At 39.5% G+C, this 16048-nt stretch overlaps 1 protein-coding gene across 3 annotated transcripts in view; it reads left to right on the top strand.

The window, feature by feature from the left end:
* SLCO5A1 (solute carrier organic anion transporter family member 5A1) overlaps positions 1–16048 on the top strand; it is a 161365-nt gene that overhangs the window by 137091 nt on the left and 8226 nt on the right. For all 3 annotated transcript variants that reach the window (XM_054656807.2, XM_063817154.1, XM_528160.6), the window contains one exon: positions 14279–14438. In XM_054656807.2, coding sequence (XP_054512782.1) covers positions 14279–14438 — 160 coding nt within the window. The remainder of the gene's footprint in view (positions 1–14278; positions 14439–16048) is intronic.

Here is a 16048-nt window from a genome sequence, read left to right as displayed (position 1 = left end):
GAAGTTTAGCTTTTTAAATTTCTTCCAGGTTCCTTAGAGAAGCACTTCCTGATGAATTTCTGGGCCGTAAATTGGAGATGGGAGGCAACGGATAAATGAGAATGGAAGGGCTCACTGATACAATTTGTCTTCCTTAGATCTCCAGGGAGGCCCACAGTTTTTTCTCCACATCTCACTTTTGCCTTCTGTCACATCTGCTCACTTTGAGCTCAGAACCCATGGAGATTCGATCGGGCAGGCTGGCTCCTCTTTCTCCAAGGCGGCCTCTGCCTGTCTCACATAAACCCATGCCTATCTACTTGCCATTTTGTGGAGTTTGGTGTCATGCTTTCCTTTTAACCCTACTCTGCTTTTATTTCAAGTGTGTTCTCAGAAGGGAACGGAAAGCACAGTCCACGTCTTACCTGCTTTTAAACAGCAAGTTTCCTCAAGACTCTTAAAGCCCCTGCTTAACACCACACCTACCCCATCCATCCTGAATCAACTGCTGCTGGGCTTGCCCAGCACTGCTGGGAAAAAATTATATAATGTGCTGATTGGCTCCATTACAAATTTATGAGTTCCAATCTTAGCAGGACCTCATATTTGCTGAGCAATCCATTTACTTCATCCCAGTCAGCTTTCTTTCTCATGCCCATGATGGTGGCTCTGTTTTTATTTTTAAACCCATTTTTCAAGTCCTTTATCATACCCTGGTCTTGTTTTTCTTAGCAGACAACCTAGTAGCCCATATTAGTTACAGGTGAAGTTATGAAGAATGAACTTTCTGAACTTCTTTCTTCCATCCCCTCAAACTCATCTGTGTAACACAGTATTGTTTTCAAAGGCAAGTACTGGCTCCATCATTTCCTAACTGTGTGACCTTGCAAAAAAATTACATACCATTGTTGAGTCTTGGGTTTCTCATATATAAAATTGGTGATAATGTCAATCTCTCCTGGTTACAAGCATAATTAAAGTTCATCTCTCCTGGTTACCAGCATAATTACTTATACATTTGGTTGAAAACATTAAAATAGTGCAGAAGGGTTAAAAAAAAAAAAGAGAGAAGTCAATGTCTCCTTTTCTCATCCTCAACCTTTCTTTTTTTTATTTTTTATTTTTGAGACGGAATCTCGCTCTGTCATCCAGGCTAAAGTGCAGTGGCACAATCTCGGCTCACTGCAACCTCTGCCCCTTGGGTTCAAGCAATTATCCCTGCCTCAGCCTCCTGAGTAGCTGAGATTACAGGTCCCGCCAACATGCCTGGCTAATTTTCGTATTTTTTAGTAGAGATGGGGTTTTACCATGTTGGCCAGGCTGGTCTTGAACTCCTGACCTTACGTGATCCGCCTGCCTCTGCCTCCCAAAGTGCTGGGATTACAGATGTGAGCCACCACGCCTGGCAACCTTTAGTTTAAATCATGTGAATATTTTAAACAAACATTTGTAGTTTTGATAATGAGGATGATACAGGGAAGTTTCTCATATTTCCTAGCACAGAATCTAGCACTTTGTATATGCTGAAAAAAGTTAGTTTCTTATCTCTACTCCCTTCCTTTCTGGATCATGCAGAGCAATTCCATTTTCTTCTTTAACAGATGAATGAATGTCTGGCACCTATCTCTGCTCAGGGATGTTACTCATATAGTGAGGCTGCAACTCTTATGAACTCGATGGAAATTTACATCTTTATTATCTAATCCATGAATTACAGTACACCTTTTCTCACTTAGTTGTATTCAATCTAGAACAAGTAACCTGATTAAGAGTGCTGGAAGCTGCTGCAAGGACCCAATTGTTTTAGTATTTGCAGTCTGACTTTAAAGGAAGTTTATAAATTGTAGCAAAGGAATAACTCAGTTTCCATGGAGAATTTTTCTGGTTTCTCAAGTCCTAGGAATACAGTCTAGAATGACTTAATGAAAACACTACTGGGTGGTGCAGCTGTATAGGCGTGCCACTTTTAGAGTAGCAGATACCTTTGCTTGAACAAAAATGGAATCCTTTCTCCAAGCAGGGTGTGAGCTACATTTCAGCTTTGCTCCCTTGGCTGGGTGCCCTTGTGCAGTGTACAACCTGCTCAACAGTATGTGGCTGGCCTGCCTAGTAAAAACTGTTTCTTGTTCTGCATGATTTTAAGACTTGCATGTGGCTTTTTTCCCTTTCAAGTCAATAAAGAGAAAGATGAAGGGAGTGGCAGTGAAGAGAGGAGTCTTTGTAAGGTACATGTTTGGTTCAGTGTGATTGGCACTTACACATGTCTTGTGCTTACAACATCCCTCTACTGTTTATATTATTATCTATGTTTTAGTTAAAGAACCTGAGGCTTAGAAATTAAGTGATTTATCCAAACTCATCAGTTAATAAGGAGTGGAGCTGAATCAGATCTAGATGATTTATGTCAGAGTTTGCATTCTTTCTGAACACCTCACTGAGGTGCTGTTTTAAATTGTGTATTTCATGCACGTACGCACCTGCATGCACACACAACCTTCTTGCTGAATGAGCTATTGGGGATGTATCTACTTCTCAATACTGCATGGCTTTCTGATATTTCAAAGCAGCTGAGTTACAGACATCGTGCTACATGCTGTGCATGCCTACAGCATTTGCTCTGTGGCTCTCACATCAGCCAGTCTAGATTTTCACCTGAGCCTTGCCACATACTGGTTGTCTGGGTATGGGCAAATTATTTGACTTTTCTGGGCTTGGTTTCTACATCTTTAAGGTGAGACTACAGATAGTATCTATCTAGTCGGATTGATGTGAGGATTGAGTAAGATACTTGGCCAATTCTTTAACCTTTCTGTGCCTCAATTTCTTCAACATTAAGATGTGATCAATTATGGTACTCATCTCTTAGGATTATAGGGAGGATAAAATGGGATAAAATTCATAAATTGTAAGCAATTGATAAATAACTATTTAATGATTTTTTCTCCTTATTAATGAGGATTAAGTCTCAGAGAGGTTAAATAACTTGCTTGAAGTCAAACAGGTAGAAAATGGCTGAGCTAGGGTTTGAAATTAGGTTTCTTTGATTCTGGATGCAATGCTGCAATACTTTTGATTATTACACTATTTTGACAGAAGAAAAAAATACAAAGAAGAAAGCATGCTATATAAGCCAGTTCCATTCATTAAAGTTTATGTGAAGGGCTTCAGGTTTACCGGCATGGTGAAAAGACTTAATGACTGACCCATCTTTGATTAGTATCAAGTACTCATGAGTCACCTAAGTGCCTGAGATGGGGTTGGGATGTTTTAGGAGAATGAGCTTTTCCTGTGAAGCCAAAATGGAATCACAGTCTTTTTGTAGAATGAACCTGATGTGTTATTAGTGGTTTTCTTAGAAAATTCAGATTTGATAGCCAAGATATGGAAGCAACTTAAATGTCCATAGACAGGTGAATGAACAAAGAAAATGTGGTATGTTCATGCATCACATAACAATGTTTCAGTCAATGATGGACATATACAATGGTCATCCTGTAAGATTGTAATGGAGCTGAAAAATTCCTATTGCCTAATGATATTGTAGTCATAAGGTCGAAGTGCAATGCGTTGGTCATGAGTTTGGAGTGATGCTGGTGTAAAGAAACCTACTGTGCTGGCAGTCCTTCAATAGTACAGCACATCTAGTTGTGTAGAGTACATAGAACTTGATAATAAGCACCTGTGTTATTGGTTTATGCATTTACTATACTATACTTTTAATCATTATTTTAATGCATACTCTTTCTACGTATTAAAAAAGTCAACTGGGAAACAGCCTCTGGCAGGTCCTTCAGGAGGTATTCTGAAAGAAGGCATTGTTATCTTAGGAGATGACAGCTCCATGCATGTTATGGTCCGTGAAGATCTTGAGACAAGATATGGGGGTGGGAGACAGTGATACTGATGATCCTGACCCTGTGTACGTGTAGGCTAATGTGTGTGTTTGTGTCATAGTTTTTAAGAAAAAGTTTAAAACGGCAAAAAAAGAAAACAGTTTATAGAATAAGGATATGAAGAAAAAATACTTTTGCACCACAGTTCAATGTGTGCTTTAAGCTAAGTGCTATTACAAAAGAGTCAAAAAGCTAAAAAATAATTACAAAGTGTATAAAGTAAAAAAATTATAGTAAGCTAAGGTTAATTTATTATTGAAGAAAGAATTGTGGTTTTTAATGGATTTAGCGTAGCCTAAGTATACAGTGCTTATGAAGACTACAGCACTGCACAGTCATGTCCTAGGCCTTCACATTCACTCACCACTCACTCACTCATTCACTCACCCAGAGCAAATTCCAGTCCTGCAGGCTCCATTCATGATAAATGCCCTATACAGGTGTATCATTTTTTATTTTTTATACTTTTTTATTTTTTGAGATGGAGTCTCACTCTGTTGCCCATGCTGGAGTGCAGTGGCACGATCTTGGCTCACTGCAAGCTCCGCCTCCTGGGTTCATGCCATTCTCCTGCCTCAGCCTCCCAAGTAGCTGAGATTACAGGCGCCCGCCACCACACCTGGCTAATTTTCTTGTATTTTTAGCAGAGATGGGGTTTCACTGTGTTAGCCAGGATGGTCTTGATCTCCTGACCTTGTGATCTGCCCACCTCGGCCTCCCAAAGTGCTGGGATTACAGGCGTGAGCCACCGCGTCCGGCCTTATACTTTATTTTTATTGTACTTTTCCTATGTTTAGACACACAACTCCTTGCCATTGTGTTGTAATTGCCTATGGTATTCAGTACACAAATATGCTGTACAGGTTTGTAGCCCAGGAGCAATAGTCTATACTGTATAGCCTAGGAATATAGTAGGCTAGACCACTTAGGTTTGTGTAAGTGCATTCTATGACATTTGTACAGTGATGAAACCACCTGTTGATGCATTTCTCAGAATGCGTCCCTGTCATTAAGTGACACATGACTATATACATACAATGGAACACTATTCAGCCTTAAAAAAGAAGGAAATTCTGCAATATGCAACAACATAGATGAACCTTGAGGACATCATGCTGAGTGAAAAAAGCTGGTCACAGATTTCACTTACATGAGGTATCTAAAAGAGTCAAGTTCATAGACTCAAAGAGCTAGAATGGTGGTCATCAAGGCTGGGGCGATTGGGAAATGGGTTGTTACTAATCAGGAGCCATATAGTTTTAATCAAGCAAGATGAATAAGCTCTAGGGATCTGGTGTTCAACATCATGTCTAGAGTCAACAATACTGTATTGTACACTTAAAACTTTGTTAAGAAGGTAGATTTCATGTTAGGTATTCTAACCACCGTAAAATAAAACAGAAACTTCAGACTTAAAAATCTGATGAGTTTTCATTTTGAAAGATCGTGAGAGCTCTAGCAAAATCCTGGCCCATTTCCAACTCACATAATTACATTCCCAGCACTCACAATTTTCCTCCCGTTTTAATTAAGAAATGTGTTTTGCTTCCTCTCTGTGGCTGCCAGACTGTACTTCATACAGGTGTGTCCTAATCACCTTGGACCCGAAAGAGCTGGCATTGACCATGAAAACTTTGGTTAAGTGATGCTTTACATAAATCCATTGTGTAATGTGAGTTATTGCCCCTCACTCTGCCTTTTCTTCAAATAATTTTTTAAATGGGGTTAAGTCTGATGTCTGTATAAAGACTTTTTAACCAGTGCTATGTGCTGATAAATCACTTAGTACTTACTTACTGTCTATGACTATCTTTCATTTATCAATTGCCATCTTTTTGAACTTAAAGCAAAATCTGTTATATTATCTGGGTTTGTGACTTAAGCTACTGAGCTGAAACTTCTCCAGGGGTGATTCTTGAGCTACCAAATGACCAGGAAGAGTTTTCTCAGTTTTCTGCTCTTGGCCGAGACTGTTGGACAGGATGATTCACTCAGTTCCACCCAGCTCCGAAATATTTCCCTAAAGTATCTTCTCTGAATATAGCTTTATTGCCCCATCGTATTCAGACTATAGAAATTAAATAAATACAGTCTGTTAATTCAGACCTTTGCCACATGCACAACTCAGCTTCCTCTTCACCACACTTGATTTTACCATAGGACAACATGGTGTCTTTAGATAGTTGACCAGCCCTCCCAGTTGACTGGCATTTCTGGCCATGTCATTCCTAAATCCTCCAATTATATCATTCAAACCATTCATCTCCTTGCCTGTGTCTCATGGGTAGCTTAATCTACTTAAGAGTTTTTTCTCCATTGTTTAAATATTTTAGCACCATTCCACAAAGGCCCGTGGCGGGTGTTGACGCGATGTGATTTCTGCCCAGTGCTCTGAATGTCAAATTGAAGAAATTCAATGAAGCGCAGGTAAATGGTGGGAGTAACTATGACTCTCTTAAGGTAGCCAAATGCCTCGTCATCTAATTAGTGACGCGCATGAATGGATGAACGAGATTCCCACTGTCCCTACCTACTATCCAGCGAAACCACAGCCAAGGGAACGGGCTTGGCGGAATCAGCGGGGAAAGAAGACCCTGTTGAGCTTGACTCTAGTCTGGCATGGTGAAGAGACATGAGAGGTGTAGAATAAGTGGGAGGCCCCTGGCGCCCCCCCGTACCCGCAAAGGGGCGGGGCAGGGTCCGCCGGCCTTGCTGAAATAAAAGAGGATACAAACAAATGGAAGAACATTCCATGCTCATGAGTAGGAAGAATCAATATCGTGAAAATGGCCATACTGCCCAAGGTAATTTATAGATTCAATGCCATCCCCATCAAGCTACCAATGACTTTCTTCACAGAATTGGAAAAAACTACTTTAAAGTTCATATAGAACCAAAAAAGAGCCCGCATCACCAAGTCAATCCTAAGCCAAAAGAACAAAGCTGGAGGCATCACACTACCTGACTTCAAACTATACTACAAGCCTACAGTAACCAAAACAGCATGGTACTGGTACCAAAACAGAGATATAGATCAATGGAACAGAACAGAGCCCTCAGAAATAACACCGCATATCTACAACTATCTGATCTTTGACAAACCTGACAAAAACAAGCAATGGGGAAAGGATTTCCTATTTAATAAATGGTGCTGGGAAAACTGGCTAGCCATATGTAGAAAGCTGAAACTGGATCCCTTCCTTACACCTTATACAAAAATTAATTCAAGATGGATTAAAGACTTATATGTTAGACCTAAAACCATAAAAACCCCAGAGGAAAACCTAGGCATTACCATTCAGGACATAGGCATGGGCAAGGACTTCATGTCTAAAACACCAAAAGCAATGGCAACAAAAGCCAAAATTGACAAATGGGATCTAATTAAACTAAAGAGCTTCTGCACAGCAAAAGAAACTACCATCAGAGTGAACAGGCAACCTACAAAATGGGAGAAAATTTTTGCAACCTACTCATCTGACAAAGGGCTAATATCCAGAATCTACAATGAACTCAAACAAATTTACAAGAAAAAACAAACAACCCCATCAAAAAGTGGGCAAAGGATATGAACAGACACTTCTCAAAAGAAGACATTTATGCAGCCAAAAGACACACGAATAAATGCTCATCATCACTGGCCATCAGAGAAATGCAAATCAAAACCACAATGAGATACCATCTCACACCAGTTAGAAGGGCAATCATTAAAAAGTCAGGAAACAACAGGTGCTGGAGAGGATGTGGAGAAATAGGAACACTTTTACACTGTTGGTGGGACTGTAAACTAGTTCAACCATTGTGGAAGTCAGTGTGGCAATTCCTCAGGGACCTAGAACTAGAAATACCATTTGACCCAGCCATCCCATTACTGGGTATATACCCAAAGGACTATAAATCATGCTGTTATAAAGACACATGCACACGTATGTTTATTGCGGGACTATTCACAATAGCAAAGACTTGGAACCAACCCAAATGTCTGGCAATGATAGACTGGATTAAGAAAATGTGGCACATATACACCATGGAATACTGTACAGCCATAAAAAACGATGAGTTCATGTCTTTGTAGGGACATGGATGAAACTGGAAATCATCATTCTCAGCAAACTATCGCAAGGACAAAAAACCAAACACCGCATGTTCTCACTCATAGATGGGAATTGAACAATGAGAACACATGGACACAGGAAGGGGAACATCACACTCTGGGGACTGTTGTGGGGTGGGGGGAGGGGGGAGGGATAGCATTGGGAGATATACCTAATGCTAAATGACGAGTTAATGGGTGCAGCACACCAGCATGGCACATGTATACATATGTAACTAACCTGCACATTGTGCACATGTACCCTAAAACTTTAAGTATAATAATAATAAAAAAAAAATTTAGCACCATTCAAAATCATTTATTGTAGATATTACTAATTTTAACGGAAGTTTCTGAGAATTAGAGGGGAAAGAAGTTTGCTTAAAAGAGCATAGACATACATGTTTTTGGATTATCCTAGCTCCTTCTATTTATAGTCTTAGAGTTCATTTCTAGATGTAAATATATGAGTTCATCTTTTTTTTGGCTCTATTTGGAGACACAAACAATGTTTGTTTTACTTCGTTTTAGGAGTATCAGGGGGATAAAAAGTATAAGCAAATTTTCTTTCTGCCAAGTTTGAAATTTTGTAACCAAGATCTAAACAAATCAACATGAAGTCTGTAAGGTATCGTGTTTTAAGATATATACCCTTACAACATGATAAGTTTTTATTTCAAAAATGCCTATGAGTATCATTAAACTTAGGACCAAGTTTACCTTTCTATACCCTTATATTAACATATGTTATGTTATATTATGATTATATATATGTTAAAATTATATATATGTTAAAATATGTTATATTAACATATTAACATAACAATATAATGTAATGTTAGGAGGAGACAAAATAGAATTTAAAACTTTACATACAATCTTGGTAGCAATATGTTATTAATGTTAATCTATACGTACATTGAGAAAAGACCAGAACAAAATATACTAAAAGCATTAAAAGTGGATATCTCTGGGTGTTAGCACTATGCATGAGTTTAATTTTTTTGTCTTTGTGTATTTTAAAATATTTCTACAATGAGTATGTATTACTTTAATAATAAATAAAGATATTTTGAAAAGCCATATAAGTGACACATTATTTTATTTGAAATGATTTTGGACTTAAAGAGATAGTTTGTACACATTGTGGGTTATTACATGTAAGTTTCAAGTTATACCTGATTTAAATTTGTTGTCTACAAAGCTGAAGGGAACTTTAATGATAAAAATAACAATTAGACGCAGTAATCACAATTTCCTTGAATATAGTCCTCTTCTAAACCTATGCTAGCACATATGCTATGACATACTGCACTTTGTTGATTAGTCTTACTCTCCTTCGTGTAGTCAGGAGGGGTATTTAATAGCCATAGACGAAAAGATGTGGCCCAAGGTCACATAGCTACTAAATGGCAGGCCTGAAACTAGATCTCCATCTAGTTCTTTTCCCACCATTCTCTGTAGGAGTAAATTTAAAAACTATTTTATCCTTTTTGAAAGGAAAAATGTCATGGTAGCCTTTTGCACTCCTCACGTTTGTGATTGTGTTACTGCTATTCATTCATGCTTCTGTTAAGTGCGGAAAGATAGCACATCAATATCTTAGCGCGTGTTATGTCCCAGGCACAATGCTGGACGCTGGCCATACATTCACCCGCCTAATCCCCCACAACGACCGTGTGATACTGACATTTTGATATCTGTTTACAAATATAAAATCTGAAATTCACAGCACTTGTGAATTGTGGATATGAAATTGAACCCAGCTCTTTCCGACTCACACTCAGGAACACTGAAAGCAGAGTGCGAGAAAAACTGCATTAGAGCTTTCTCCAGGAAGAAGAAAGTGAAATAAGCCACCCAGAAGACCTGTGCTAGAGGAGTAAAACTAGGGACAGTTACACAAAGCTTCCCTGCCAGTGTTGGGGTTTACAGATGCACACTGTGGTGAAAGATAAAATTGGGTTTAAATCCATTTCTGACCCTTACTAGCTGTGTGACTTTGGCAGTGCCTATCCTCTCAAATCTTCAATTTCTTCGTCTGAAAGATGGAAGCGTGGCAATAATAATGACAATTCTCATGGGGAATGAATGAGACAACTTATGCTGAGATCTCAGGGTGCAATACATGGAACAAAAATAGGGTTCTGCTGATGTTAGTTTTAAATGATAATGATGATTATGATGATGATAATAATATTTATAAACCTGAAGTTGCATAGCTCTGTATAGCCAAAGAAGGGTTCTCATATGAAGCCAAAAATTTAAGTGGCATTGAAAAGAAACATTCTCATTGAAGTCTTCTTGAAGACTGAGATAAATTGATGAAGATTAAGAAATTATGAGAAAGATACTGTTCTAGTTTATTAGTATATTTTGCTAAAGAGGTTTTCTCTCTCTCTCTTTTTTTTTTTTTTTTTTTTTTGCTGGGTGAAGCATGTTCTTTTAGTCCACGTGGCATGAGCATAGTATGTATGGATTTCTACTTGTCACATCTTTTAATAGAGAGGAACTCAAAAGGAGGCAGAAGTCCCTTAAAAAAGTTAGGGGACTTCTCTTTGATTTATAGAGACCAGTGGAAGTATGTAGTGGAAGTATGTTTAGATGGGGAAGTTGAAGTGTTCTTTAGATCTTGGGGTAGGGTGATGGGACACAATTGCTGTGGTGTGAATGTGATTTTTGAGGGCCACTGTGTTCTTACATACTTAGCTGTAATGACCCTATAGCAGAAAGTGTTTGAATTATGTTTAACAATCATCTGTCTTGCTGTTATATATTACTTTACATAAGCATCGATCCCTGAGTGATTGATTTCACAAAGATTGGATAACAAGTTTGTTGTTTTTACTTGTTTTCTCTTTTGCTGTCTCCCCAGGGCTGGTTTTCTTGAGGCCTCAATGATTGTGGGGCTTGCCATGATACCTCTTATAGTTTCCCATTCTTTAAAGTTAGCAAATTTGCCAGATAATCTCAGAGATCCCTCCATCTCTCTAGCTCTGCAATTCCATGATTTTTATAGTCAGATGAAACGTGTGACTCTCAGGCTTACATTGTGGACCACCCAGTTATAAGGTATTGCTATCGAGGCCCCGTGCCTCACTCAAAATTAACACTTACATTGATTCTTGAGTTAACACGATCCTCTTATCTGGAGGACTACCTTCAGTAAGAAGCCCTTGTGCATTTTATATCTTGCCAGAAATGCTTTTTGTTTGTTGGGAAGGTGCTGCACAGTCCTTTTGCACAAGGATGAGGGCAGCCTTCAGTAAGTAGTCCTTGTGCATTTTGTGCTCTCATGATGGGTTCACTTCAGGCTAATGAGAGATTGCTTAGTGTTACTCAGGTTTAAACATTTGTGCTATTATTAGAATCCAGTATGTTTTCTGGAGAGTGAATGACAATCAGACAGGACATGATTATTCTTAAAAATGATTTTCAGCACAGTGTAAAGGATGAACCACGTCAGCAGCTTTTTGTGTGTGTACCATGATCACCTTCTCTCCTAATAACTTTTTCATGAATGCCCACTTCCTTTCATTGCTATTTATATTTGTTGCATGTATTGATTTTCTTAGAGCCTTTCATTTCATAGCATTTATTTGTATCAGACACCATGATCTCATAAGAAAAGCAAACATACCCCAGGGTGACCTGGGTCTGTGCTCGTTTCCTAAACTCAGGAAAGCTTTTTGCCTCCTTGAACAGTGTGAAAGTTGGTCTAGAACAGAGTGTCTCATCCTCAGCACTATTGACATTTGGGCCAGATAATTCCTTATTATGGGAGGTGGTGGGGGCCTTCCTGTGCATTGTAGTGATGCAGGCAAAACCTCAAAATTGGGTCTCAGCTAGGGGGAGTTCTTGGCTTTGCACAGGAAAGAATTCAAGAGCAAGCTGGCAGTGAAAGAAAACAAGTTTATTAGAGCAGCAGTGTACAGCAAAATGGGTCCTTCATAGAGCATAGGTGGAGTGGCCCAGAGAAGCACTTGTGGATTGCTGGCTGGCTATATTTATACCCACTATTAATTATATACAAAATAAGGGGCAGGTTATTCACAAACTTTCTGGAAAAGGGGCAGAGAGTTCCCAGAACCATATAAGGTAACTTTTGGGCCATTTGCCATGGCATCATTTATAAACTGCCATGGTGGTGGTGGGAGTGTCTTATGCAAATGTATTATAATTAGCATATAATTAGCAAAGTAACCAGAGGTCGCTTTGGTTGCCATCTTGGTTCTCCTGGTTTTGGCCAGTTTCTTTGCTACATCCTGTTTTGATCAGCAGGGTTGTGACCAGGGCTCAGAAAGCAGGTCCCGCTGATCTCCTACCTCAGTAGGAACTACTGGCCCGTTAGATGCCAGTAGCACCCCCTCAGCTGTGAGAACTAAAATTGTCTCCTGATGTTGCCAAAGGTCCCCTGGGGGGGCAAAATTGACCCAGTGGAGACCCACTAGTCTAGAATAATATTTTTTTAGGTATATACAAACTTTAAGATGATATGACACTAGGAGTTTGTGAATGTAATGATTATTAGAGTCTTGTGATACTTTTTTTCTATGGAGCGACATGAATGAAAAACAGAATTTATTTGCCTTTTGCATTGTTAGGAGGATTTCTTGATAAGACTTTAATATTGTTTTGAATTTGTTTCCCCCATTACAATTTAAGGACTCATTATCAAAGTTTGAAAGAGGCCACAGGAGAAAAACCTTTGAACAAACACCAATTAACACGCATGGTTGGGATGGGCTATGCTACTGTATAAGTGGTACTAGCATAGTCATTAAAGATAAGTCTTGGCCAGGCATGGTTGCTCACGCTTGTAATCCTAGCACTTTGGGAGGCCAAGGGGAGTGGATCACGAGGTTAGGAGTTCGAGACCAGCCTGGCCAACATGGTGAAACCCCATCTCTACTGAAAATACAAAAATTAGCCGGGCATGGTGGCAGGCGCCTGTAATCCCAGCTACTCGGGAGGCTGAGGCAGGCGAATTGCTTGAACCTGGGAGGTGGAGGGTGCAGTGAGTGGAGATCACGCCACTGCACTCCAGCCTGGGCGACAGAGTGAGACTCCTTCTCAAAAAAAAAAAAAAAATAAGTCTTGGTGGCGAGGGAGGGAGTTGAGGGGCGAGAAATTACCTATTGAGTGCAATGTACATCAGTCAGGTGACGGGTTCACTAAAAGCCCAAACTTCACTACTACACAATATATCCACATGACAAAACTGTACTTTCACCCCCTCTAAATCTATTTTAAAAAAGATAAGACCTGGTACGTAACAGACATTCCAAAATATTTGTTAAATGGGTAGATACTGGAAAAATGGATGGTTGGATGAAGGATCTGCTATTGCTAACTCATCTAGTCTTGGGAACAACATTTCATCAGTGATACACAAAACTGGTGGTCACAAAAGCAAAAGCGGTCATGGGGTACGAGCAGTGCAGAGCCCCTTTCCTTTTCCTGTGGATCCCCCAGGTGCTCCTCTGCTCTTCCACCGCTGTTTGTTTACACTCTTCTCCCCAGGCCTATATCCTTACCTGCCTTTCCTTCCCTCTATATTTGTTGCCTGAATTTATTTTCTTCAAGCTTTTCATATGGTATCATTTCTTTGTATCAGACACCATGATCTCAAGAAAAGAAACCCACCATATTTGATTGTGGATCCACACCTGGGCAATCCTGAGTGAAGAACTGCTTAATCTTTATTCTCTGGTTGTTTAAATCAAACTAGCAATGTGATTCCTAATCATTTTTGAAAATACTTCATTTTGATTGTCTAGAGCCCCATGCCTTTCTTTGATAATTTATTCTAGAATACAAGTTTTTGGTCAAAGGAACGTATATTAATAACTGGGATAGATGGATTTTAACTGTGATCATGTGCTCACAGTGATGTTATTGATTCAATACTAAAAAGTATTTCCTCCATTTTATAAAGAAATTGAGGTACAGATTTGTTAAGATGTAGAGCCTGGTGCCTACAGTAAGTGAGTACTTATATTAGGGTTGGAATTGCAGAGCCCAGATGTTGAGACCAGGTTCATAGCACCAAGAGGGAGGGTGAAATTGATGTGGGGCAGTAATTTGATAAAAAGCATTGAATCTGTAGTACCAGAAGGTTGAAACATTTTTCTTTACGTTTTGTTTTAAAGTCACAAAAATAATTGTTGAGGATGACTACTTCGGGTATCATGGCTTTGATTCAATGGGAAGAATATTTTCTGTAAAATGGACAAATTATTAATTTCAAGACCTTTCCTATGAGTTTTATTTTGGTAAGTGTTGCTCATGATCTGCTTCTCTTCTCTCTTAGACCTTCTCTCACCATGCCCCATAGGAATCTGACAGGAAGCTGCAACGTTAATTGTGGTTGTAAAATACACGAGTATGAGCCAGTCTGTGGATCAGATGGAATTACATACTTTAACCCTTGTCTGGCTGGCTGTGTTAATAGTGGTAATCTTAGCACTGGGGTGAGTATATTTCACAAGTTCCTCTTCTGTTAGTCCAACATCCTGTGACAAGGATGTGATGAAATTCATATGCAGCTACAATGACTTCAGTCTTTCTTTTCAAGAGGCTCCAAGTAACCTACAAAATACCTCTGATGAAAACCTAGAGGAAAGAAAATTATGCATTGCTATTATTTTTTTTTCCAGGGATGACTGGAACATTTGGGTGCAGGGATTTGGTTCCATATCAGCCTTCTCCTACTTTATATTCTGCGCCAAGTCAGTGAAACTTGATAAGGTTGAGCTCTAGGCCTGCCATTTGTTTCTCTGACAGGGCCCTTGTGATGGATTTGAAGGTCAAGATGACCACATTTGGTGCTGATAAAAAAGTTTAGGAAAGCACCTCCCCTGACTGGAGTCTGTGAAGATGGGTGATGGCCATTTTTCATAGACTATCAGTACAGTTCAGGCTTAAAAAAAAACTTTCAAAGTAAAGATATTTCTGACAGTTCAAGAATAGGCTATTTTGAGAATTCCCTTTCCTGTAAATTATAAATGGGCTGTAATACTGTGGGAGAAGGTTTTCATATTCTACTGTTTCTTTTTTTTGAGATGGAGTTTTGCTCTTGTTGCCCAGGCTGGAGTGCAATGGCATGATCTCGGCTCACCTCAACCTCCGCCTCCCAGGTTGAAGTGATTCTCCTGCCTCAGCCTCCCTAGTAGTTGGGATTATAGGCATGTGCCACCATGCCTGGCTAATTTTGTATTTTTAGTAGAGACGGGGTTTCTCCATGTTGGTCAGGCTGGTTTCGAACTCCCGACCTCAGGTGATCTGCCTGCCTTGGCCTCCCAAAGTGCTGGGATTACAGGTGTGAGCCACTGTGCCCGGCCTCTACACAGTTACTTATTGAGCCCAGTTTGATTCTTTGTGAAGAACAGATTGTACGAAGTTGCTTTCACTAAAAGGTTAAAATGCATGTGCTTGTTCTGTGCAGGTGATAAGGGATTATACCATCCACTGAATGTTTTGGGGATATTGTTTTTGATGTCTGAGTTTTAAACTGCAATGATAAATTGAGAATTCCTGTTGTTTGTTCCCCATTATATAATTGGTGAACTCCACTGTGTCGCCATGTTGAAAGGGTGAGATCTGTTCTCTTGGTGGCGAAGTCCTTTCTTGAGAGTGAGTGTTCATCCTTTAAAATATGCCGGCAGTCTTTTGAGCATGACAGCCAAACAGTGCCCCATCTTCATACTTTTTCTTATGACTGCTTCAAGTATTCAAAGGTTGCAATGAAGGCCAGCTGATGTCCATTTAGTCTGACTCTGTCACAGTCCAGGAGCAGTACTGGGTGGGGGCTGTAGTAGCGAAGTTACATCCATGGAGCTGGTTGCTCTTCTATAGGGTGTAGGGCACCAGCTAACTAAAGGGACTTCAAAGATGTTTAAAAATGGAAGCACCAGAATATATATTAACTTAGACACCGTGGAAAGCAGTTTGGAGATTTCTCAAAGAACTTAAAACGACCACTCAACCCAGCAATCTCATTCCTGTGTATGTATCCAAAAGAAAACAAATTGTTCTACCAGAAAGACACATGCACTTGTATGTTCATCGCAGCACTGTTCAC

This window comes from Pan troglodytes, chromosome 7 (assembly GCF_028858775.2).
Source record: "Pan troglodytes isolate AG18354 chromosome 7, NHGRI_mPanTro3-v2.0_pri, whole genome shotgun sequence".
Classification (NCBI taxonomy): Eukaryota; Metazoa; Chordata; class Mammalia; order Primates; family Hominidae; genus Pan; species Pan troglodytes.
This window is presented reverse-complemented; position numbering and strand designations above follow the sequence as displayed.